Below are 23867 nucleotides of genomic sequence, written 5' to 3' on the forward strand. Positions count from 1 at the left end.
CGCAGCAGGCCAGGCAGCGTCTGTCGGAAGTCGACGAAGGGTCTCGGCCCGAATCGTCGACTGTCCTTCTCCCTGTAGATGCTGCCTGGCCTGCTGCGTTCCACCAGCATCCTTGCTTTTTGCGCGTGTTGCTTGAATTTCCAGCATCTGCAGATTTCCTTGTGAAGAGCATTTGATGTCTCTGGGCCTTTATTCACTAGAATTCGGAAGGATGAGGGGTGACCTTTGATGGTGAAAGGCCTTGATGGATTAAATGTGAAAAGGATGTTTCCTGTGGTGTGAGAGCAGACACAGCCTCAGAATAGAGGGGTGTCCTTTCAGAACAGAGAAGAGGAGGAATTTCTTTAGCCAGAGGGTGGTGAATCTGTGGAATTCATTGCCACAGACAGCTGTGGAGGCCAAAGTCACTGGGTATATTTAAGGCAGAGGGTAATAGGTTCTTGACTGGTCTGGGCATGAAGGGACACGGGGAGATGGGAGGAGATTGGAGCTGAGAGCAAAACTGGATCAGCCATGACGATATGATGGAGCAGACTCGGTGGGCCAAATTGCCTATTTCTGCTCCTATATCTTATGGTCTCATGGATCACACAGGTCATGCCCTGTTCTCATTGCTGCCTTCAGGGAGGAGGTACAGGAGCCTGAAGAAACACACTCAACGATTCAGGAACAGTTTCTTTGAATTCCAAAAGGGCATTGATCCCATGAAACAATATAACCATATAACAATTACAGCACGGAAACAGGCCATCTAGTCCGTGCCAAACGCTTACTCTCGCCTAGTCCCACTGGCCTGCACTCAGCCCATAACCCTCCATTCCTTCCCTGTCCATCCATATACCTGTCCAATTTTACTTTAAATGACAATACCGAACCTGCCTCGACCACTTCTACTGGAAGCTCGTTCCACACAGCTACACTCTCCGAGTAAAGAAATTCCCCCTCGTGTTACCCCTAAACTTTTGCCCCTTAACTCTCAACTCATGTCCTCTTGTTTGAATCTCCCCTATTCTCAACGGAAAAAGCCTATCCACATCAACTCTATCTAGCACCCTGATAATTTTAAATACCTCTATCAAGTCCCCCCTCAACCTTCTACGCTCCAAAGAATAAAGACCTAACTTTTTCAACCTTTCCCTGTAATTTGGGTGCTGAAACCCAGGTAACATACTAGTAAATCTTCTCTGTACTCTCTCTATTTTGTTGACATCTTTCCTATAATTCGGTGACCAGAACTGTACACAATACACAATACTCCAAATTCAGCCTTACCAATGTCTTATACAATTTTAACATTACATCCCTCAATACTTTTTTTCATTTATTTCTGTTTTTGCACTACTTATTTAACTATTTAATATACATATACCGTATATTCAATAAACTTACTGAAATTCAGTTTTTTATCTATATTTCTCATGTACTGTATTGCTGCTGCAAAGTCAACAAATTTCACAACACCTTGTATTTCTCTCTCCCCTCCTCTGCCTTTTAAATCCACTCCTCATCGTTTTTTTTCCTTTCCAGTCCTGCTGAAGGGTCTTGGCCCGAAATGTCGATTGTGTATTTTTTTTCCCCATAGACGCTGCCTGGCCTGCTGAGCTCCTCCGGCGTTTTGTGTGCGTTGCTCGGATTTCCAGCATTGACGGATTTGCTCTTGACCGAAACTTCACGCCATATTAAACCGAAGTCTGATCCTGAACTGGGTCCTTGACAACCTCATCGGATGATCAGCACCTGTACAGATCAGAGATGACCCCAAACCCTCCCCCCACCCAGCCCTCGCTGAGTATCAACGTCAGCGCACCTCAAGGATGAATACTCGGCTCTCTGCTCAACCCGCTCCAGAGTCGTGACTGTACTGTGAAGCACTGCTCAAACATCATTCACAAGTGGTGTCTTCTGTGTCGGTAAAAAACTCAGGACGGCAACGAGCAGGAATGCAGGAGACAGCGTGGCTGGTTGGGCAGCAACCTCCATCAGCAGGACCAAGGAATCAACTGTGGACTTCAGGAAGGGGAGGTGAGAACACACACCAGGCCTCATCAGCTTCAAACTCCGAGCGGTGCACATTTCTCACAGCCTCTCATGGGCCGAGAAGACATCCTGCACACACAGGAGATCTCACCAACACCTGGACTTTCTGAGCAGGCTGAAGGGAGCTGGACTCCGCACATCCGTACTCGCGCCATTCTGCAGATGCGCAGTGGAGAGCGTCCCGACAAGCTGCATCGCTACCCGGCACGGGAAACTGCACTGTGGCGAGCTGGAAGACTCTACAATGGGGAGTCTAAACTGCCCAATGCGTCACCAGCACCAGCCTACCCACCATCAAAGACATCGATACAGAAAGGGGCTGGTAACATCGTGAAGGACCCCACCCACCCTGCTTACAGACTGTTTGTCCCACTCCCATCGGGGAGGAGGCTACGTAGCATCCACACCAGGGACCACCAGACTCAAAAACAGTGACTTTCCCCCAAGCAGTGAGGCTGATCAACACCTCCATCCACTGACCCACCCCTCCACACCCACAATCACCCACTGACCCACCCCTCCACACACCCAATCACCCACTGACCCACCCCTCCACACCCTCAATCACCCACTGACCCACCCCACCACACCCTCAATCACCCACTGACCCACACCTCCACACCCAACCACCCACTGACCCACCCCTCCACACCCCCAACCACCCACTGACCCACCCCACCACACCCCCAATCACCCACTGACCCACCCCTCCACACCCCCAATCACCCACTGACCCACCCCACCACACCCTCAATCACCCACTGACCCACCTCTCCACACCCACAATCACCTACCGACCCACCCCTCCACACCCCCAATCACCCACCGACCCACCCCTCCACACCCACAATCACCCACCGACCCACCCCTCCACACCCCCAATCACCCACCGACCCACCCCTCCACACCCTCAATCACTCACCGACCCACCCCTCCACACCCCCAATCACCCACCGACCCACCCCTCCACACCCCCAATCACCCACCGACCCACCCCTCCACACCCTCAATCACCCACCGACCCACCCCTCCACACCCTCAATCACCCACCGACCCACCCCTCCACACCCCCAATCACCCACCGACCCACCCCTCCACACCCACAATCACCCACCGACCCACCCCTCCACACCCCCAATCACCCACCGACCCACCCCTCCACACCCACAATCACCCACCGACCCACCCCTCCACACCCCCAATCACCCACCGACCCACCCCTCCACACCCTCAATCACTCACCGACCCACCCCTCCACACCCTCAATCACCCACCGACCCACCCCTCCACACCCTCAATCAGCCACCGACCCACCCCTCCACACCCCCAATCACCCACCGACCCACCCCTCCACACCCCCAATCACCCACTGACCCACCCCTCCACACACCCCCAATCACCCACTGACCCACCCCTCCACACCCCCAACCATCCACTGACCCACCCCTCCACACCCCCAACCATCCACTGACCCACCCCTCCACACCCCCAATCACCCACAGACCCACCCCTCCACACCCCCAATCACCCACAGACCCACCCCTCCACACCCTCAATCACCCACCGACCCACCCCTCCACACCCCCAATCACCCACCGACCCACCCCTCCACACCCACAATCACCCACCGACCCACCCCTCCACACCCCCAATCACCCACCGACCCACCCCTCCACACCCTCAATCACTCACCGACCCACCCCTCCACACCCTCAATCACCCACCGACCCACCCCTCCACACCCTCAATCAGCCACCGACCCACCCCTCCACACCCCCAATCACCCACCGACCCACCCCTCCACACCCCCAATCACCCACTGACCCACCCCTCCACACACCCCCAATCACCCACTGACCCACCCCTCCACACCCCCAACCATCCACTGACCCACCCCTCCACACCCCCAACCATCCACTGACCCACCCCTCCACACCCCCAATCACCCACAGACCCACCCCTCCACACCCCCAATCACCCACAGACCCACCCCTCCACACCCCCAATCACCCACAGACCCACCCCTCCACACCCCCAACCACCCACTGACCCATCCCTCCACACCCCCAATCACCCACTGACCCACCCCTCCACACCCTCAACCACCCACTGACCCACCCGTCCACACCCCCAATCACCCACTGACCCACCCCTCCACACACCCCTACCACCCACTGACCCACCCGTCCACACACCCAATCACCCACTGACCCACCCCTCCACACCCTCAATCACCCACTGACCCACCCCACCACACCCTCAATCACCCACTGACCCACACCACCACACCCAACCACCCACTGACCCACCCCTCCACACCCCCAACCACCCACTGACCCACCCCACCACACCCCCAATCACCCACTGACCCACCCCTCCACACCCCCAATCACCCACTGACCCACCCCACCACACCCTCAATCACCCACTGACCCACCTCTCCACACCCACAATCACCTACCGACCCACCCCTCCACACCCCCAATCACCCACCGACCCACCCCTCCACACCCACAATCACCCACCGACCCACCCCTCCACACCCCCAATCACCCACCGACCCACCCCTCCACACCCTCAATCACTCACCGACCCACCCCTCCACACCCCCAATCACCCACCGACCCACCTCTCCACACCCCCAATCACCCACCGACCCACCCCTCCACACCCTCAATCACCCACCGACCCACCCCTCCACACCCCCAATCACCCACCGACCCACCCCTCCACACCCACAATCACCCACCGACCCACCCCTCCACACCCCCAATCACCCACCGACCCACCCCTCCACACCCTCAATCACTCACCGACCCACCCCTCCACACCCTCAATCACCCACCGACCCACCCCTCCACACCCTCAATCAGCCACCGACCCACCCCTCCACACCCCCAATCACCCACCGACCCACCCCTCCACACCCCCAATCACCCACTGACCCACCCCTCCACACACCCCCAATCACCCACTGACCCACCCCTCCACACCCCCAACCATCCACTGACCCACCCCTCCACACCCCCAACCATCCACTGACCCACCCCTCCACACCCCCAATCACCCACAGACCCACCCCTCCACACCCCCAATCACCCACAGACCCACCCCTCCACACCCCCAATCACCCACAGACCCACCCCTCCACACCCCCAACCACCCACTGACCCATCCCTCCACACCCCCAATCACCCACTGACCCACCCCTCCACACCCTCAACCACCCACTGACCCACCCGTCCACACCCCCAATCACCCACTGACCCACCCCTCCACACACCCCTACCACCCACTGACCCACCCGTCCACACCCCCAATCACCCACTGACCCACCCCTCCACACCCCCCTACCACCCACTGACCCACCCCTCCACACCCCCAATCACCCACTGACCCACCCGTCCACACCCCCAATCACCCACTGACCCACCCGTCCACACCCCCAATCACCCACTGACCCACCCCTCCACACACCCCCAATCACCCACAGACCCACCCCTCCACACCCCCAATCACCCACAGACCCACCCCTCCACACCCCCAACCACCCACTGACCCATCCCTCCACACCCCCAATCACCCACTGACCCACCCCTCCACACCCTCAACCACCCACTGACCCACCCGTCCACACCCCCAATCACCCACTGACCCACCCCTCCACACACCCCTACCACCCACTGACCCACCCGTCCACACCCCCAATCACCCACTGACCCACCCCTCCACACCCCCCTACCACCCACTGACCCACCCCTCCACACCCCCAATCACCCACTGACCCACCCGTCCACACCCCCAATCACCCACTGACCCACCCGTCCACACCCCCAATCACCCACTGACCCACCCCTCCACACACCCCCAATCACCCACTGACCCACCCCTCCACACCCCCAACCATCCACTGACCCACCCCTCCACACCCCCAACCATCCACTGACCCACCCCTCCACACCCCCAATCACCCACAGACCCACCCCTCCACACCCCCAATCACCCACAGACCCACCCCTCCACACCCCCAATCACCCACAGACCCACCCCTCCACACCCCCAACCACCCACTGACCCATCCCTCCACACCCCCAATCACCCACTGACCCACCCCTCCACACCCTCAACCACCCACTGACCCACCCGTCCACACCCCCAATCACCCACTGACCCACCCCTCCACACACCCCTACCACCCACTGACCCACCCGTCCACACACCCAATCACCCACTGACCCACCCCTCCACACCCTCAATCACCCACTGACCCACCCCACCACACCCTCAATCACCCACTGACCCACACCTCCACACCCAACCACCCACTGACCCACCCCTCCACACCCCCAACCACCCACTGACCCACCCCACCACACCCCCAATCACCCACTGACCCACCCCTCCACACCCCCAATCACCCACTGACCCACCCCACCACACCCTCAATCACCCACTGACCCACCTCTCCACACCCACAATCACCTACCGACCCACCCCTCCACACCCCCAATCACCCACCGACCCACCCCTCCACACCCACAATCACCCACCGACCCACCCCTCCACACCCCCAATCACCCACCGACCCACCCCTCCACACCCTCAATCACTCACCGACCCACCCCTCCACACCCCCAATCACCCACCGACCCACCTCTCCACACCCCCAATCACCCACCGACCCACCCCTCCACACCCTCAATCACCCACCGACCCACCCCTCCACACCCACAATCACCCACCGACCCACCCCTCCACACCCCCAATCACCCACCGACCCACCCCTCCACACCCTCAATCACTCACCGACCCACCCCTCCACACCCTCAATCACCCACCGACCCACCCCTCCACACCCTCAATCAGCCACCGACCCACCCCTCCACACCCCCAATCACCCACCGACCCACCCCTCCACACCCCCAATCACCCACTGACCCACCCCTCCACACACCCCCAATCACCCACTGACCCACCCCTCCACACCCCCAACCATCCACTGACCCACCCCTCCACACCCCCAACCATCCACTGACCCACCCCTCCACACCCCCAATCACCCACAGACCCACCCCTCCACACCCCCAATCACCCACAGACCCACCCCTCCACACCCCCAACCACCCACTGACCCATCCCTCCACACCCCCAATCACCCACTGACCCACCCCTCCACACCCTCAACCACCCACTGACCCACCCGTCCACACCCCCAATCACCCACTGACCCACCCCTCCACACACCCCTACCACCCACTGACCCACCCGTCCACACCCCCAATCACCCACTGACCCACCCCTCCACACCCCCCTACCACCCACTGACCCACCCCTCCACACCCCCAATCACCCACTGACCCACCCGTCCACACCCCCAATCACCCACTGACCCACCCGTCCACACCCCCAATCACCCACTGACCCACCCCTCCACACACCCCTACCACCCACTGACCCACCCGTCCACACCCTCAATCACCCACTGACCCACCCCTCCACACCCCCCTACCACCCACTGACCCACCCCTCCTCACCCCCAATCACGCACTGACCCACCCCTCCACACCCCCAATCACCCACTGACACACCCCTCCTCACCCCCAACCACCCACTGACCAACCCCTCCACACAACCAACCACCCACTGACTCACCCCTCCACACCCCCAATCACCCACTGACCCACCCCTCCTCACCCCCAACCACCCACTGACCAACCCCTCCACACCCCCAATCACCCACTGACCCACCCCTCCTCACCCCCAACCACCCACTGACCAACCCCTCCACACCCCCAATCACCCACTGACCCACCCCTCCTCACCCCCAACCACCCACTGACCAACCCCTCCACACCCCCAATCACCCACTGACCCACCCCTCCACACCCCCAATCACCCACTGACCCACCCCTCCACACCATCAATCACCCACAGACCCACCCCTCCACACCCCCAATCACCCACTGTCCCACCCCTCCTCACCCCCAACCACCCACTGACCAACCCCTCCACACCCCCAACCACCCACTGACCAACCCCTCCACACCCCCAATCACCCACTGACACACCCCTCCTCACCCCCAACCACCCACTGACCAACCCCTCCACACAACCAACCACCCACTGACTCACCCCTCCACACCCCCAATCACCCACTGACCCACCCCTCCTCACCCCCAACCACCCACTGACCCACCCCTCCACACCCCCAATCACCCACTGACCCACCCCTCCACACCCCCAATCACCCACTGACCCACCCCTCCACACCCCCAATCACCCACTGACCCACCCCTCCTCACCATCAATCACCCACAGACCCACCCCTCCACACCCCCAATCACCCACTGTCCCACCCCTCCTCACCCCCAACCACCCACTGACCAACCCCTCCACACCCCCAACCACCCACTGACCCACCCCTCCACACCCCCAATCCCTCACTGACCTACCCCTCCACACCCCCAACCACCCACTGACCAACCCCTCCACACCCCCAATCACTACTTTATGATGGATAAGGCTTCCTTCAGCAGGGCTCCTTATTGGTTCCTTTAAGCTTGTCATAGTGGAGGGTGGCAATGGGGACAAGCTCCCACTACATATTAAATGCCCCCAATGGTGTGCAACTCAAACAGCCTCTGACAACCGAGTCCAGCTCCCGGCCTTCTCGTGTGGTTTGGCTACTAAGCCTGGCGGAGCCTTTTCCACTGACAGGAGAAGGGGACAAAGGCGGGTCACTGGCGCCTCACAGCCAGTCGCTCCGGGCAGATATGGCTTGTCAGCTCAGCTGGGAGAAGTAAAACTCTGATCACAAACCTCCCGCTGCCTCGCGACTGTACCCACTCACGGGGGGGAGGCTTCAGGAGTGAATCACAAGGGAAAAATCTGGAGCTGGAGTCCCTACGTTGAGTTCAATGCTGACTGGCAACTCCTGGTGCCAAACTGTATCGGTCTCTGCCGTTCCTTTGCTGCGTGGAGAGGGGGAGCTTGTTACACGTGCTCAATATCATACTGCCCTCACTTGTGTATCTACATTTACAGTCGACCCTGAGCAATGGAGGCCTCGTGAGTTACTGAGATACAGTAAGCAATAGGGCCTTCGAGCTGGGCAGCCCCACAACCCCCAATTTAACCCCCAGCCTAATCACGGGACAATTTATAGTGACCAATTCACCTACCAACCGTTACGTCTTTGGACTGTGGGAGGAAACCAGAGCACCCGGAGGAAACCCACGCGGTCACGGGGAGGAAGTACTATCTGCTAACAGGGGGCAGTGGGAACTGAAGCCAGGGCTGTGAAAGCATTGCACTAACCACTGTGGTATCGTGCCTCCCCAATGTGATTCTTTGGGCTGCACCAGACCTGGAGTAAAAATTATTTCATTCCCCTTCAACTTGCGCACTGGAAATGACATGGAACGATTTTGTACCAATCGGCAGGTCAGCGACGGAAAGGATGGGCAGCTCAAGCCCCTGGGTGTCAACACCCCCAAAGATCTGTCCTGGGCCAAACACTTTCACACAATCATGATGAAGGGCCAGACTCCATTATGCATTTGAGATCTGGTTACCAGAGCCACAGAATGCTACAGCACAGGAACAGACCTTTGGCCCATCTAGTCTGTGACAAACCGCTAATCTGCAGAGACCCACTGAAATGCACCCAGACCATAGCCCTCCAGACCCCTCCCAGCCCCGCACCTATCCAAACTGTTCTTAATTGTTGAAATCAATCCGCACACATCACTTGTGGTGGCAGCTCGTCCCGCACTCTCACCGCCCTCTGGGTGAATTAGTTTCCCCTCATGTCCCCCTTAAACTTTTCACCTTTCACCCTTAACCCATGATCTCTCGTTCCAACTTGCGCACTGGAAATGACAAGGAACGATCGGCAGGCCAGCGACGGAAAGGACGGGCAGTTCAAGCCCCTGGGTGTCAACACCCCCAAGGATCTGTCCTGGGCCAAACACTTTCATACAATCACAATGAAGGCACGCCTGGACCCAACCTCAGTGGAAAAAGCCTACCTTACCTACACCCCTCATAATTTCATATACCTCTATCAAATCTCCACTCAATCTTCTACATTCCAAGGAATGAAGTCCTAACCCAATCAATCTCTCCTTGTAATTCAGACCCTCTAGACCAGTCAACATTCTTGTAAATTTTCTCTGTACTCTTTCACCCTTATTTACATTGTTCCTGTAGGTAGAGGACCAAAAATTACACACAAAACTACGAGGAAAAACTCTACAAGACTGGCGGGACATGACCTACCACCCACAAAGCTGCGTTAACTATCCCAAATCAGTCCATGTCTATCCAAGTATATCCAGTCCCTTAGAATACCTTCCAATAACTTTCCCACTACTGATGTCAGGGTCTCTGGCCTATAGTTTTTCATAGGTGCACCGTAGAAAGCATTCTTCCAGGGTGCCTCACAACCTGGTACGGAAGTTGTCCTGTCCAAGACCAGAAGAAGCTGCAGAAGATCATGAACCTAGCCCAGCACATCACCCAAAGCAATCTTCCATCCTTGGACTCACTTTACACCGCACGCTGTCGGAGCAGAGCTGCCAGGATAATCAAGGACAAGACCCACCCAGCCAACACTCTTTTTGTCCCTCTTCCCTCCGGGAGAAGGTTCAGGAGCTTGAAGATTCGTACGGCCAGATTCCGGAACAGCTTCTTTCCAACTGTGATAAAAGACTGCTGAACAGATCCTGACCTGGATCTGGGCCGAACCTTACAAATATCCGGACCTGACTTGCACTACCTTACTTTCCCTTTTCTATTTTCTAATTATGATTAATAATTTAAACTTTTATTATATTTACTTTGATTTGTACTTCAGGGAGCGCAAAGTGCAGAATCAAATATCGCTGTGATCATTGTACGCTCTAGAATCAATTGTTTGGTGAAATAAAGTAATTTCCTGGCTTGTTCTTAGAGCCTTTTTTAAACTAGAACATTTCCTCTCCTTCAACTCTCCCAACACTAAGCATTTTTAAATATCTCTGCTAGGGCCTGTAAAATTTCTTTGTGAGAGGACAGAACAGACTCCAGAAAATTTGTACAGCTGCACGGTAGAGGGTATTCTGGTAGGTTGCTTCAATGTCTGGTACGAAGGCTGCAATGAAGAGGATCGAAAGAGGCTGCCAATGGGTTGTAAGCTCAGCCAGCTCCATCACGGGCACGAGGACATCGTCAAGAATAGTAAGAACAAGGAGTCTCATCACCCAGGCCTTGCCCCCTTCTCACGATTGCCATTGAGGAGGTGGTCCAGGAGCATGAAGACATGCAGTCAACGATTCAGGAACAGCTCCACCGTCATTTCTGAACGGTCTACGGACACTCTCTCTCCTTTCTGGACTATTAATTTATTTTGTAATTCCAAGTAATTTTACGTCTGTGCACTGTACCGCTGCCACAAAACAACAGATTTCATGTCAGACACGAGGAAGTCTGCAGATGCCGAAAATTCAAACAACAACACACACAAAGTGCTGGTGGAACGCAGCAGGCCAGGCAGCATCTATAGGGAGAAGCACTGTCGACTTTTCGGGCCAAGACCCCTCGTCAGGACTCACGTCACGTCAGACAGGTCAGCGACAAGAAGCCTGATTCTGACTCACGTCCGGGACCTCAGGAAGGCCTCGCTGGTCGGGCCTCGATTATCCATCATCAATTAGAAGGTGGTTCAAACTAAATTTATTACCCAAGTACGTACATGACCCTGAGCTCCGTATTTCGCAGGTATTCCCAGCGGAACAAAGGCATACAATGGAACCAGTGAAAAGCTACACACAAACAGGTAATGTACGAGATGGGCAGCCCAGCACAATACAGGCCCTTCGGCCCACAATGTTGTGGTGGCCTTTAAACCTACTCTAATATCAATCTAACCCCTGTCTTCCTCCATATTGTGTACAGTTCTGGTCACCGAATTACAGGAAAGATGTCAACAAGATAGAGAGTACAGAGAATATTTACTAGAATGTTACCTGGGTTTCAGCACCTAAGTTACAGAGAAAGGTTGAACAAGTTAGGTCTTTATTCTTTGGAGGGTAGAAAGTTGAGGGGGGGTAATTGATAGAGGTATTTAAAATTATGAGGGGGATAGACAGAGTTGATGTGGATAGGCTTTTTCCATTGAGAGCAGGGGAGATTCAAACACAAGTTGAGAGTTAGGGGACAAAAGTTTAGAGGTAACACGAGGGGAAACCTCTTTACTCAGAGATGTAGTAGCTGTGTGGAACGAGCTTCCAATAGAAGTGGTAGAAGCAGGTTCGGTATTGTCATTTAAAGTAAAATTGGACAGGTATATGGACAGGAAAGGAATGGAGGGTTATGGGCTGAGTGCGGGTCGGTGGGGCTAGATGAGAGTAAGCGTTCAGCACAGACTAGAAGGGCCGAGATGGCCTGTTTCCGTGCTGTGATTGTTATAGGGTTATATGGGTCGGTGGGACTAGGTGAGAGTGGGCGTTCAGCACAGACTAGAAGGGCCGAGATGGCCTGTTTCCGTGCTGTAATTGTTATATGGTTATATGGTTTTTCCTTCATCCATGTGCCAAAGTGAATTAAGGACAAAGAACCCATGAACTGTCTTTTATCCCCCCCTTTCTTTTTGGTTGATTTCTATGTGACTTATTTAATTTTATATACATTTCTTATTGCAATTTATTGTTCTTTTTACTAAGTGCTGTGCAGCACTGTATCAAGGCTGCCCAGACAGCAAATTTCACAAAATACGCCAGTGACATTAAACCTGATTCTGAACAGTGTTCCCTCTAATTTGTAATGACCAGCGTGCACAAAAATCCGTGCGACTTTTTTTTTTTTGCTCGGTGACATGTGCGTACTGAATAATTTCTTCAAAAAAAAAAACCAGCATCAATAAGCCAGTTCTAAAATCTACAGAGAAATCATCGCGAACCCCAAACGCCCGCATCAGAAATCGGAAAAGGGAATGTGATTGTGTACGATCGTGGAATATGCTGAACGTGCTGATGAGGTGGAGGGAGATGACGACCGACCTTTGTGTGCAGCCGATGATGTGCCGGGGGGGGGGCAAGAACTTTGGGTGAGAGATGACTTTATAGAGGTGTACAAGATAAGAGGCACAGAGAGTATTCCCAGGGTGGAAATGGCTAATAAGAGGGGAGAGGGCATAATTTCAAGGTGATTGGAGTAAAGTATTGGGGGGTGGGGAGAAATGTACAGGAGTCCTCGTTTTTCACTGTAACGAAAGACCTATATTTGAACACCTACGCTCGGTACCGCCAGAAAAAGCAGGATCTCCGAGTGGCAACACATTTTAATTCCACGTCCCATTCCCATTCTGATATGTCTATCCATGGCCTCCTCTATTGTCCAAATGAATCCAAACTCAGGTTGGAGGAACAACACCTATATACCGGCTGGGTAGCCTCCAACCTGATGGCATGAACATTGACTTCTCTAACATCTGTTAATGCCCCTCCTCCCATTCTTACCCCATCCCTGACATATTTAGTTGTTTGGTTAGTCCTGATGAAGGATCTCGGCCTGAAACTTCTCCCTATAGATGCTGCCTGGCCTGCTCTGTTCCACCAGTATTTTGTGTATGTTGCTAGCTATATTAGTTACCTGCTTTCGCTAACCAAAGAGAATTTTCGCTTTTACGAAAAAAAGACAACCACTTTATACACGTGTTCACCCCCGGGAAAGACTACCATGACCGCGAAGCCTTGTGCGGGCAGTTGTTTGCGCATGCGTGTATCTGTGTATACGTGTACCTGCCAATTTTTTTTCTCCAAATCGATTTTGGCTCACTGTCTTCCTGAGTTTGATAAGTGAAACTACACCGTACCTAAAATATTTCTACTTTATGTAGGGTGTATATTTATCATATCATTTCTTCTTTTACTATATGTTTGTGTTATTTTAGGTTTTGTGTGTTATTTGGTATGATTTAGTAGGTTATTTTTTGCGTCTGGGAACCGTCAAAAAAATTTCCCGTATAAATTAATGGTAATTGCTTCTTCGCTTTACGTCATTTCAGCTTACAAACAATTTCATAGGAACGTTCTACTTTCGAATAGCGGGGGAAACCTGTAGTTGTTTTTCTCTCTCTCTCTCTCTTTTTTTTTACAGAGAATGGAGAATGCGTGGAATGCACTGGCGTGGGAGGTGGTAGAGGCAGATACATTAGGGACATTTAAGAGGCTTCCATAGGCACATGGAGGACAGAAAAATGGCTGGCTATGTAGGAGGGAAGGGTTAGATGGATCATAGAGTCGGATGGTTGGTGGCGGCGATCGACCAGACCCAGAGACCTGGGGGTTATGGTGCCACGGGGACGTGGACAGTTGGTGGTGGCGATCGATAGGACCCAGGGACCTGGGGGTTATGGTGCCACGGGGACGTGGACAGTTGGTGGCGGAGATCGATAGGACCCAGGGACCTGGGGGTTATGGTGCCACGGGGACGTGGACAGTTGGTGGCGGAGATCGATAGGACCCAGGGACCTGGGGGTTACAGTGTCATGGAGACATGAGCAGTCGGTGGTGGAGTATGACAGGACGGTGGGAACTTGGGGTTATGGAGCCACTGGGGGGGGGGGGGGGGGGGACACAATGGTTGGTACAGGAGATTGGTAGGATAGGGGAACCGAGCGTTACGGGAGTCACTGAGGTCATGATCTTAGAGTAGGTTTACGACACCAAGAGAATGTTGTAAAAAAAAAACATAGTGAGCAGTAGTTCTGTATGTGAAAACACCCTGTTAATGGGACACACGCACATGCATAGACACAAAACGCTGGAGGAACTCGGCAGGCCAGGCTGCACCGAGGAAAAGAGTATATTTGACGTTTCAGGCCGAAACGTCAGCTGCTTGCTCTTTCCCACAGACGCTGCCTGGTCCTCCAGCGTTCTGTGTGCGGTGCTCGCGTTTCCAGCATCTGCAGATTCTCTCTTGTTTGTTAAGGTCAGAGTAGAATAGCCAGACTGGTCCAAACTGACAGTAACCATGTGTTATAACAGTGGTATCCTCAAAGTGGAATGGCTGCAGCAGCAAAAAGTCCAGACAGTCAGCGGCCACGACGTGGACTTTCATTAAGGGGCTCAAGGGGTACAAGGTGGGGCTTCTGGGAATACGGATTTGGCAGGTAAGGCCAAATTAAGGAGCTGGACAGTAACAAGCAGTAATGACAGACCACAGGTCGCTAAACGCGGTAGATCAGCTCCGCGATGAGCCAAAGGGAGAGGCAATATAGTGCGTGTTGGTGCACAATCTGGTGCTCGGACAGGAGCGGATGGTATTCGCCCAGCTCCGACCGCGCAGATGCACGTCGGCTTCAGGTGAAAGGTGCCTCCTCTCAATCGGAGATCAGGTTTAACATCACCAGCATGTGTCGTGAAATTTGTTAACTCTGCAGTACATGACAAACACAGAGGTTACAGTAGGTCCAGTGTAAAATAAGCAGTGCAAAAAAAAATTAAAAAGTTAGCAGTGAGGTAGTGCTCACGGGTTCAACGACCATTCCGAAATCAGATCAACACCACCATCGTCAACAACCCCACAGTTAGAACCATTTCAGAGTAGATCTTAAATTGCTTCACATGTTTAATGCCATTTCCTGTGCACAAGAACAATATAATTTACTCCAGACCCAATGCAGCACAAAAAAAAACCCCAGTAAGATAAAATACACAGTAATGAAAACAAATACAATAAATATAAACACATAAGGGGTCGTCTCTCTGCAGCAAGACCGATCGCAAAGCACTCCGACGGGTGATCAGGGTTGGACATTGCTGGCCAACTTTTACCGATGTGCGACGGAGACCATACTGACATACGAAACGACAGTGTGTTACTCTCCCCTGCAGCAAGACCGATCGCAAAACCCTCCGACTGATGATTACGACGGCACAGCACATCACTGAGATTCAACTCCGGCCCTGGAGACAGTCTCCAGCTCATTAAAGACCCATCCCATCCTGGACACCGTCTGCTCAATGCCCTGCCGTCTGGTCGGAGACACAGAAACCTCTCGGCCAAGACAGTGAGAGGGAGGAACAGCTTCTTCCGCGGGGTGGGGGGGGGGGGGGCTGTTGTGCAGCTGAATAATGCCACACCCCGGCTTGCCGATGCCCTTCAAGTGTTACGGACTATCAAAGTCACTCATTACATTTAAATATTGCAAGTTTGTTTTTAATTAAGCAGTACATTGTAAATAACCACTTTGCACAGCCTGGAGTAGCACCACAATCTCACTGACTTCAGCAATGACAATAAAGTTCTATTCTGTTTTATAAAGATACTGTAGCTTACAGACAATAGACAGTAGGTGCAGGAGTAGGCCATTCGGCCCTTTTCACCAGCACCGCCATTCACTGTGATCATGGCTGATCACCCACAATCAGTACCCCGTTCCTACCCTCTCCCCACATCCCTTGACCCCGCTATCTATAAGAGCTCTATCTAACTCTCTCTTGAATGCATCCAGAGACTTGGCCTCCACTGCCTTCTGGGGCAGAGCATTCCACATATCCACCACTCTCTGGGTGAAAATGTTTTTCTGCATCTCTGTTCTAAATGGCCGACCCCTTATTCTTAAACTGTGGCCTCTAGTTCTGGACTCACCCATCAGCGGGAACATGCTTCCTGCCTCCAGTGTGTCCGATCCCTTAATAATCTTATATGTCTCAATCAGATCCCCTCTCATCCTTCTAAATTCCAGTGTATACAAGCCCAGTCGCTCCAATCTTTCAACATATGATAGTCCCGCCATTCCGGGAATTAACCTCGTGAACCTACGCTGCCCTCCCTCAATAGCAAGAATTGGAGATTTGGAGACCAGAACTGCACACAATACTCCAGGTGGGGTCTCACCAGGGTCCTGTACAGATTGATTGTGTGTCCGTAAAGTGACACTGGGCACAGGAGTGTCTGTACACAAGGTGACTCTGACAGGAAATGATGAAGTAGTGGGGGTTGTGGGGTGCGGAGGGGTGGGTCAGTGGGTGATTGGGGGTGTGGAGGGGTGGGTCGGTGGGTGATTGGGGGTGTGGAGGGGTGGGTCGGTGGGTGATTGGGGGTGTGGAGGGGTGGGTCGGTGGGTGATTGGGGGTGTGGAGGGGTGGGTCAGTGGGTGGTCGGGGTGGGTCAGTGGGTGATTGAGGGTGCGGAGGGGTGGGTCAGTGGGAGATTGGGGGTGCGGAGGGGTGGGTCAGTGGGTGATTGGGGGTGTGGAGGGGTGGGTCGGTGGGTGATTGGGGGTGTGGAGGGGTGGGTCGGTGGGTGATTGGGGGTGTGGAGGGGTGGGTCGGTGGGTGATTGGGGGTGTGGAGGGGTGGGTCGGTGGGTGATTGGGGGTGTGGAGGGGTGGGTCGGTGGGTGATTGGGGGTGTGGAGGGGTGGGTCGGTGGGTGATTGGGGGTGTGGAGGGGTGGGTCAGTGGGTGGTCGGGGTGGGTCAGTGGGTGATTGAGGGTGCGGAGGGGTGGGTCAGTGGGAGATTGGGGGTGCGGAGGGGTGGGTCAGTGGGTGATTGGGGGTGTGGAGGGGTGGGTCGGTGGGTGATTGGGGGTGTGGAGGGGTGGGTCGGTGGGTGATTGGGGGTGTGGAGGGGTGGGTCGGTGGGTGATTGGGGGTGTGGAGGGGTGGGTCAGTGGGTGGTCGGGGTGGGTCAGTGGGTGATTGAGGGTGCGGAGGGGTGGGTCAGTGGGAGATTGGGGGTGCGGAGGGGTGGGTCAGTGGGTGATTGGGGGTGCGGAGGGGTGGGTCAGTGGGTGATTGGGGGTGCGGAGGGGTGGGTCAGTGGGTGGTTGGGGGTGTGGAGGGGTGGGTCAGTGGGTGGTTGGGGGTGTGGAGGGGTGGGTCAGTGAGTGATTGGGGGTGTGGAGGGGTGGGTCAGTGGGTGATCGGGGGTGTGGAGGGGTGGGTCAGTGGGTGATCGGGGGTGTGGAGGGGTGTGTTAGTGGGTGATTGGGGGTGTGGAGGGGTGGGTCAGTGGGTGATTGGGGGTGTGGAGGGGTGTGTCAGTGGGTGATTGGAGGTGTGGAGGGGTGGGTCAGTGGGTGATTGGGGGTGTGGAGGGGTGGGTCAGTGGGTGATTGGGGGTGCGGAGGGGTGGGTCAGTGGGTGATTGGGTGTGTGGAGGGGTGGGTCAGTGGGTGATTGGGGGTGTGGAGGGGTGGGTCGGTGGGTGATTGGGGGTGTGGAGGGGTGGGTCAGTGGGTGGTCGGGGTGGGTCAGTGGGTGATTGAGGGTGTGGAGGCATGGGTCAGTGGGTGATTGGGGGGTGTGGAGGGGTGGGTCAGTGGGTGGTTGGGGGTGTGGAGGGGTGGGTCAGTGGGTGATGGGGGTGTGGAGGGGTGGGTCAGTGGGTGATTGGGGGTGTGGAGGGGTGGGTCAGTGGGTGATTGGGGGTGTGGAGGGGTGGGTCAGTGGGTGATCGGGGGTGTGGAGGGGTGGGTCAGTGGGTGATTGGGGGTGCGGAGGGGTGGGTCAGTGGGTGGAGGTGTTGATCAGCCTCACTGCTCAGGGAGAGTCACTGTTTTTCAGTCTGGTGGTCCTGGATGCAAGTTAGCCTCGTCCCCGATGGGAGAGACGAACAGTCTGCGAGCCGGGTGGGTGGGATCCTTTTCTGGCACGACGGAGCCGAGTGCTGTCAAACCGTGGCGGTGCGTCCACCCACCACCAAAGGCTGCACAGTCCGTGCCATTTCATCGTTCAGATTCCTGGGCATCAATATTTTGCAGAACCACATCTCTTTTATTAAGAAAAAGGCCTTACCAGCCCTTACACCCAGCAAACCCGATTTAACCCTAGCCTAATCGGGACTGATCACAATGACCAATTAACCTACCCACCAATACGTCTGTGGTCTGTGAGGTCAGAGACCGGAGCACCCGGAGGAAACCCACACGGTCACCGGGGTGGGGGCAGAACATACAAACTCCTGACTGGGAGCGGCAGGAAGGGAACCCGGGGCTGTGCGAGCCACTACTCCGCTCTGCCGGAACCACAACCCGAACAGACTGGCTGCGATTCCCCGCGGCCATCATGCAGCGCATCCTCGCAGCAGCCATTGCCGCCTGGTTTGGCGCAGCGTCTTCTCACAACATACAAAACCTACAGGGTCGGTGGTGAGGAAGACAAATGCAACGCTAGCATTTATTTCCAAGAGGTTTAGAAAACGAGAGCAGGGATGTGATGCTGAGGCGCCGGGGAGGCCTCACCTCGAGTATTGTGAACAGTTTTTAGCCCCTCATCTAAGAAAAGACGTGTTGGCATTGGAGAGGGTCCAGAGGAGGCTCACAAAGATTCTGGAAATGAAAGGGTTATCATACGAGGAACGTTTGACGGCTCTGGGTCTGTATTCACTGGAATTCAGAAAGGATGAGGGGGGGATCTCATTGAAACCTTTCGAATGTTGAAAGGTCAAGACAGAGTAGGTATGGAAAGGATGTCTCCCATGGTGGAGGGTTCTAGGACGAGAGGGCACAGCCTCTGTATAGAGGGGCGTCCACTCAAACCAAAGACGCAGAGAAACTTCCTTAGCCAGAGGGTGGTGAATTTGTGGAATTTATTACCGCAGGCAGCTGTGTAAGCCAGCTGTTCTTGGGTGTACTTATAAGGCAGTGCTTGATTGGACAGAGCATCAATTACGGGGAGAAGGCTGGCGAGTGGGGCTGAGGAGGGGAAGAAGGATCAGCCATGATGGAATGGCAGAGCAGACTCGGTGGGCCAAACGGCCTAATTCTGCTCCTGCGTCTTATGGCCTTACGGAACTGTCTGGTCAGCTGACTGTCTGCAGTCTACGTCACTGCAGGACTTGCATGTGCCCAGGGAAAAAAAAATCATTGTGGACACTACGCGCACCCTGCAAACTGACTCTCCCCCCCCCCCCCCCCCCGCCAAAAGTTCCCTTCCAGAAAGCAATGACACAGCACCTTTAGAACAATCACTTCACACCCTCCCCCGGGCAGTTAACCTGATCAGTCGTTCTAGTTAGCCTCCTCAACCCCCTCTATCTAATACCCTCTCAAAGCACTGTAAACACCTTAGAACCACTTCTTCCAATGCTGTCTCAATTGTAAATACAAGCTGGTAATTACGTATTTCTGCACATTTAGTACACGTGTATGTATATTTATTATGTATTTATGTGAATTTATTTAAATTTATGTGTATAATGTATTTATGTACATTTATATATTTATGGTAATTATGTATGTATGCACATTTTATTCCATATCTGTACTTTAACCTCTAACTTCAATTATTATATAATTCTTTATTCTGTACAATTGTTGATCATTGTTGCTTTTGTACCCTGACCACACAACCACAGCAGAGTACTTTACTAATCCATGTAAAGAGAGTGGATTCCAGTTAATTGATCCATCAGCCACTCATTTGGGACAACTCTTCAAGAACAAAACTAATTGAGACAGTGGCTGGCATTCTCTTTGTTTATTTGGGACACTCTGCCCCTTAATTGGGACAAGAGACCAGTGGCGAATGTGCTTGCGTGGCCGCTAAGACACTACACCCTGCTTAGAGCAAGCCATTTTTTAAACAGCGTCAGTTGTGTGTGTTTGTGTTCAAAAAGCGGTGATTTCCTGTCACTTTTGAGAATTGGCAAGAAATAAAGCAGCAAGACAATTCAGAGCCGTTTTGCTCACCGCTGGTTTCAAGCATTCAGAAACGGCCGGGAGTGAAGACGGAACGATTTCACAACTTCAACAAGTTAGGAAATACAAAGAACTTGGAGGTATTGGCAATCATCTTGAATGTCACAATGAAAGTGAAGATTTGGAGGATACAACCGTTGAATTCGTTGCATGAAGGCAGTCAGTCCATTATCTGCACTCATTTTGTTTGTTTACAATCAATCAAAAGAACACAGCAGCATACACTGAATGAATTCCTCCATCAATAACTATCAGAAACTAATACAGATTTATAACACTGTAGTAGTATGGGTAACATTCTAATTTGTTCTGTATTTCAGTTAAATACACAATTTGTTATTCAGTTAAACAGTAGTTTGACTTCATACCTTTTTAAACTATTTTCATGAAACCTCGGCTAATAGGGACAGCCGCTTAATTGGACCCAAATATACTGGTCCCAATTAACAGGAATCCACTGCACAAAAGTCTTGAGACTAGGACGGCCAAGACTTTTACAGTATCGTATTTGCCAACGGGACGGGTGTGGGACAGATGGTCAAGGGCAGGGGGTGGCACAGGTGCAGACATACCCAACCCAGAGATGCCAGGCAAGTTCTTTTGATTCCAAAAATTGGTTTATTGATTCACCTGCTCCCTTCCCACAGTCAATCCACACTAGAGACCCAAGTCAGAATCAGGCTCATCACCACTCAGGTGTTGTAAAATTAGTTCTTTTCTGCGGCAGCGTTACAGTGCGATACATAAAATTACTACAGTACTGTGCAAAAGTCTAAGGCACATATATATAGCTAGGGTGCCTAGTGTTTCTGGGCTGGGTGGATCTGCACCCACGCCATGAACCACACCCCTACCCAGCACTCCTCCTCTGCCACCTGTCTAACACCCCTCCCTCGGCGCTCCCGCCAGATTTACTAACTCTCTCTCCGCTCCACGTTGACAAATACAGTGCCGTGCAAAAGTCTCAGGCACCCTAAAAACACACACCCCTCAGACTGTCACACAGTTCCTAATGATTAACGTTGATCCTTCACCCTGTCACAAACAAGAGAATCTGCAGATGCTGGAAATCCAAACTAACACACACACACACACAAATTGCTGGAGGAACTCAGCAGGCCAGGCAGCACCTCTGGAAAAGAGCGAACAGCCGATGTTTTGGCTCGAAACCCAGAAAGTACTCTTTGCCCAGATGCTGCCTGGCCTGCTGAGTTCCTCCAGGATTTTGTGTGTGTTGATCCTTGATCCTCTCTGTGTCCATCACAAAGCAGGACTAGCACCAAGATACCAAACCGAATGCCTCGGGCATTTCACGCTACCTAAAAGCACGAGCTGACTGAGGAATGTCCAGCTGCCAGTCTAGGTAATGGATAAAGAATCACCACAGAGGGCAGGCGATCCAGAAAAGGATCAGGAAGAATCTGAAACTGGGGCTGGAAAGTTCGGAAATTATCCCACCTAACCAGGAAAGAGCTAAGCATCCGGTGACTTGTGGGGCCCCGGTACTTTCCTGGAGATATCAGATTAACTGTTGGTATAAGAACATAAAAGTAGTGTGTCTTACTTGACATGGTGGCGTCAGCAGTCTCTTACATCCAACCTGAAACAGAAGAGGGAAGAATAAGCAAGGGTCTCCTGGGAACAGCACGTGCCTGTTATTCCTTGCAGGATCCCTCGTATGTACGCATGCATCTACGGAGAATCTAAACTCAAATGGAAGTCTATTTTATGAAGCAGCTCCCCTGGGTAGTGAGGGCACTGAACAGAATCTGTCTTTGCTCATATTCCAGCCCGGAGTCTCCCGCGCTCTCCTCCATTCCTTCTACCCCTCCCCTCCACCTCCTTTCCTATCCCTTCTCTTTATCCACTTTCCCCCTCATTTCTCATCCCCTCCCTGCCCTCCTTCCCTCCACGCCACACTCATTCCCGCACTTTCACATCGCAACCCCTCTCTCCGTCCCTCCCTCCATCCTTCCTTTCCACCCTCCTCCCCGACCTGCAAAATTCCTTTCCCATCCCTCCACCTCCCCTATCTGCCTACTTCATTCCCTCCTTCCCTACTCCATACCTGCTCCCTCCCCTTCCCTCACTCCCTCCCTACCTACACCCTACCTCCCTACGCCCTACTCCCTCCCTACCTATGCCTCTCCTCATTCCCTCCCCATGCCCTACTCCATACCTACTCCCTTCATTCCCTCCCTACGCCCGACTCCGTACCTACTCCCTCCCCTCATTCCCTCCCTCCCTCCCTCCCTACCTACTCCCTCCTCCCCTATCCGCCTCACCTTCCCTCCCTAACTCCTCCTCACTCCCTCCCTCCTCCCTGATTTCCGCTTCTAACTCCCCTCTCCACCTCCCTACCCTCCCCTCCCCTCCTCACCTCACCTCACCCAGGTCGCGTCCACTCCTCCCTCCGGCCTCGGGGCTCGGGTACCGGCTGAAGCCGGGTTCGGGGGCAGACGAGCGGTGTGTGTGCAGGAGGGCGGAGAGAGGCCCCGGGACTTACGGAAGGGCCGAGGCCGAGGCCGGAGCAGCGAAGACCGGGCGGGCGCGGAGCCTTTTGTCCGCCAGCCGTGCGGAGAGGCGGACGCGGCCGGCAGATTCCACACAAACACACACACACACACCCCCCGCCGCCAGCGCCCGGAATAAAATCAGCTCAACAGTCCCAGGTCGGCGGCATCGCGGCAAAACTGCGAAAAGTCAACCAGCACCCGCCGCCAACCCCGGGACGGATTTTATTTTCAAACCGATTAGCAATTATGTCGAATCTGCGAGGCCCGTGAAAAGGCGAACTGCCTGCCTGATTGCAAGAGGCAGATTCGACATGGAAAAATCTACCTTTTACAAATCAAGCAGAATTTTATTTTTAAAAAAAACTCAGTGGTTGAGGAGGTCAAGATCATGTCGGACGACTGACAGATAATTCTGATCAGTACTGTCTATTAAATGGGTTTCCGAATAGGAACTACCATGGGGAATCTGTGGCTGGGAATGGTGAGGCTGTTGATGTTATCGCCCAAAGTAAAAAGAGACAAAAGGTCTCAAAAGAAAAACAAATAAAAATCAAGAAAATAATAATCGTAATAACAATCCATATGCAATAAATGTCGACAACAGCTCAATGAAATTGAGGACA

General features: G+C 53.8%; 1 protein-coding gene across 14 annotated transcripts in view; it reads right to left on the reverse strand.

The window, feature by feature from the left end:
- The window catches only part of smarce1 (SWI/SNF related, matrix associated, actin dependent regulator of chromatin, subfamily e, member 1), a 163689-nt gene extending 140266 nt beyond the window's left edge, over positions 1-23423 (reverse strand). Inside the window, exons 1-2 of one of the 14 annotated variants that reach the window (XM_059957851.1) lie at positions 23114-23423; positions 22293-22328 (exon numbers count right to left, since the gene is read on the reverse strand). In XM_059957851.1, coding sequence (XP_059813834.1) covers positions 22293-22299 — 7 coding nt within the window. In that variant the 5' untranslated portion in view covers positions 22300-22328; positions 23114-23423. Of the gene's footprint in view, positions 1-22292; positions 22329-23108 lie in introns of all 14 variants that reach the window. The other 13 variants (XM_059957856.1, XM_059957844.1, XM_059957845.1 and 10 more) reach the window with 13 other exon arrangements.
- Positions 23424-23867: the final 444 nt, after the last annotated feature.

The sequence above is a fragment of the Hypanus sabinus genome, assembly GCF_030144855.1.
Source record: "Hypanus sabinus isolate sHypSab1 chromosome X1 unlocalized genomic scaffold, sHypSab1.hap1 SUPER_X1_unloc_7, whole genome shotgun sequence".
Lineage (NCBI taxonomy): Eukaryota > Metazoa > Chordata > Chondrichthyes > Myliobatiformes > Dasyatidae > Hypanus > Hypanus sabinus.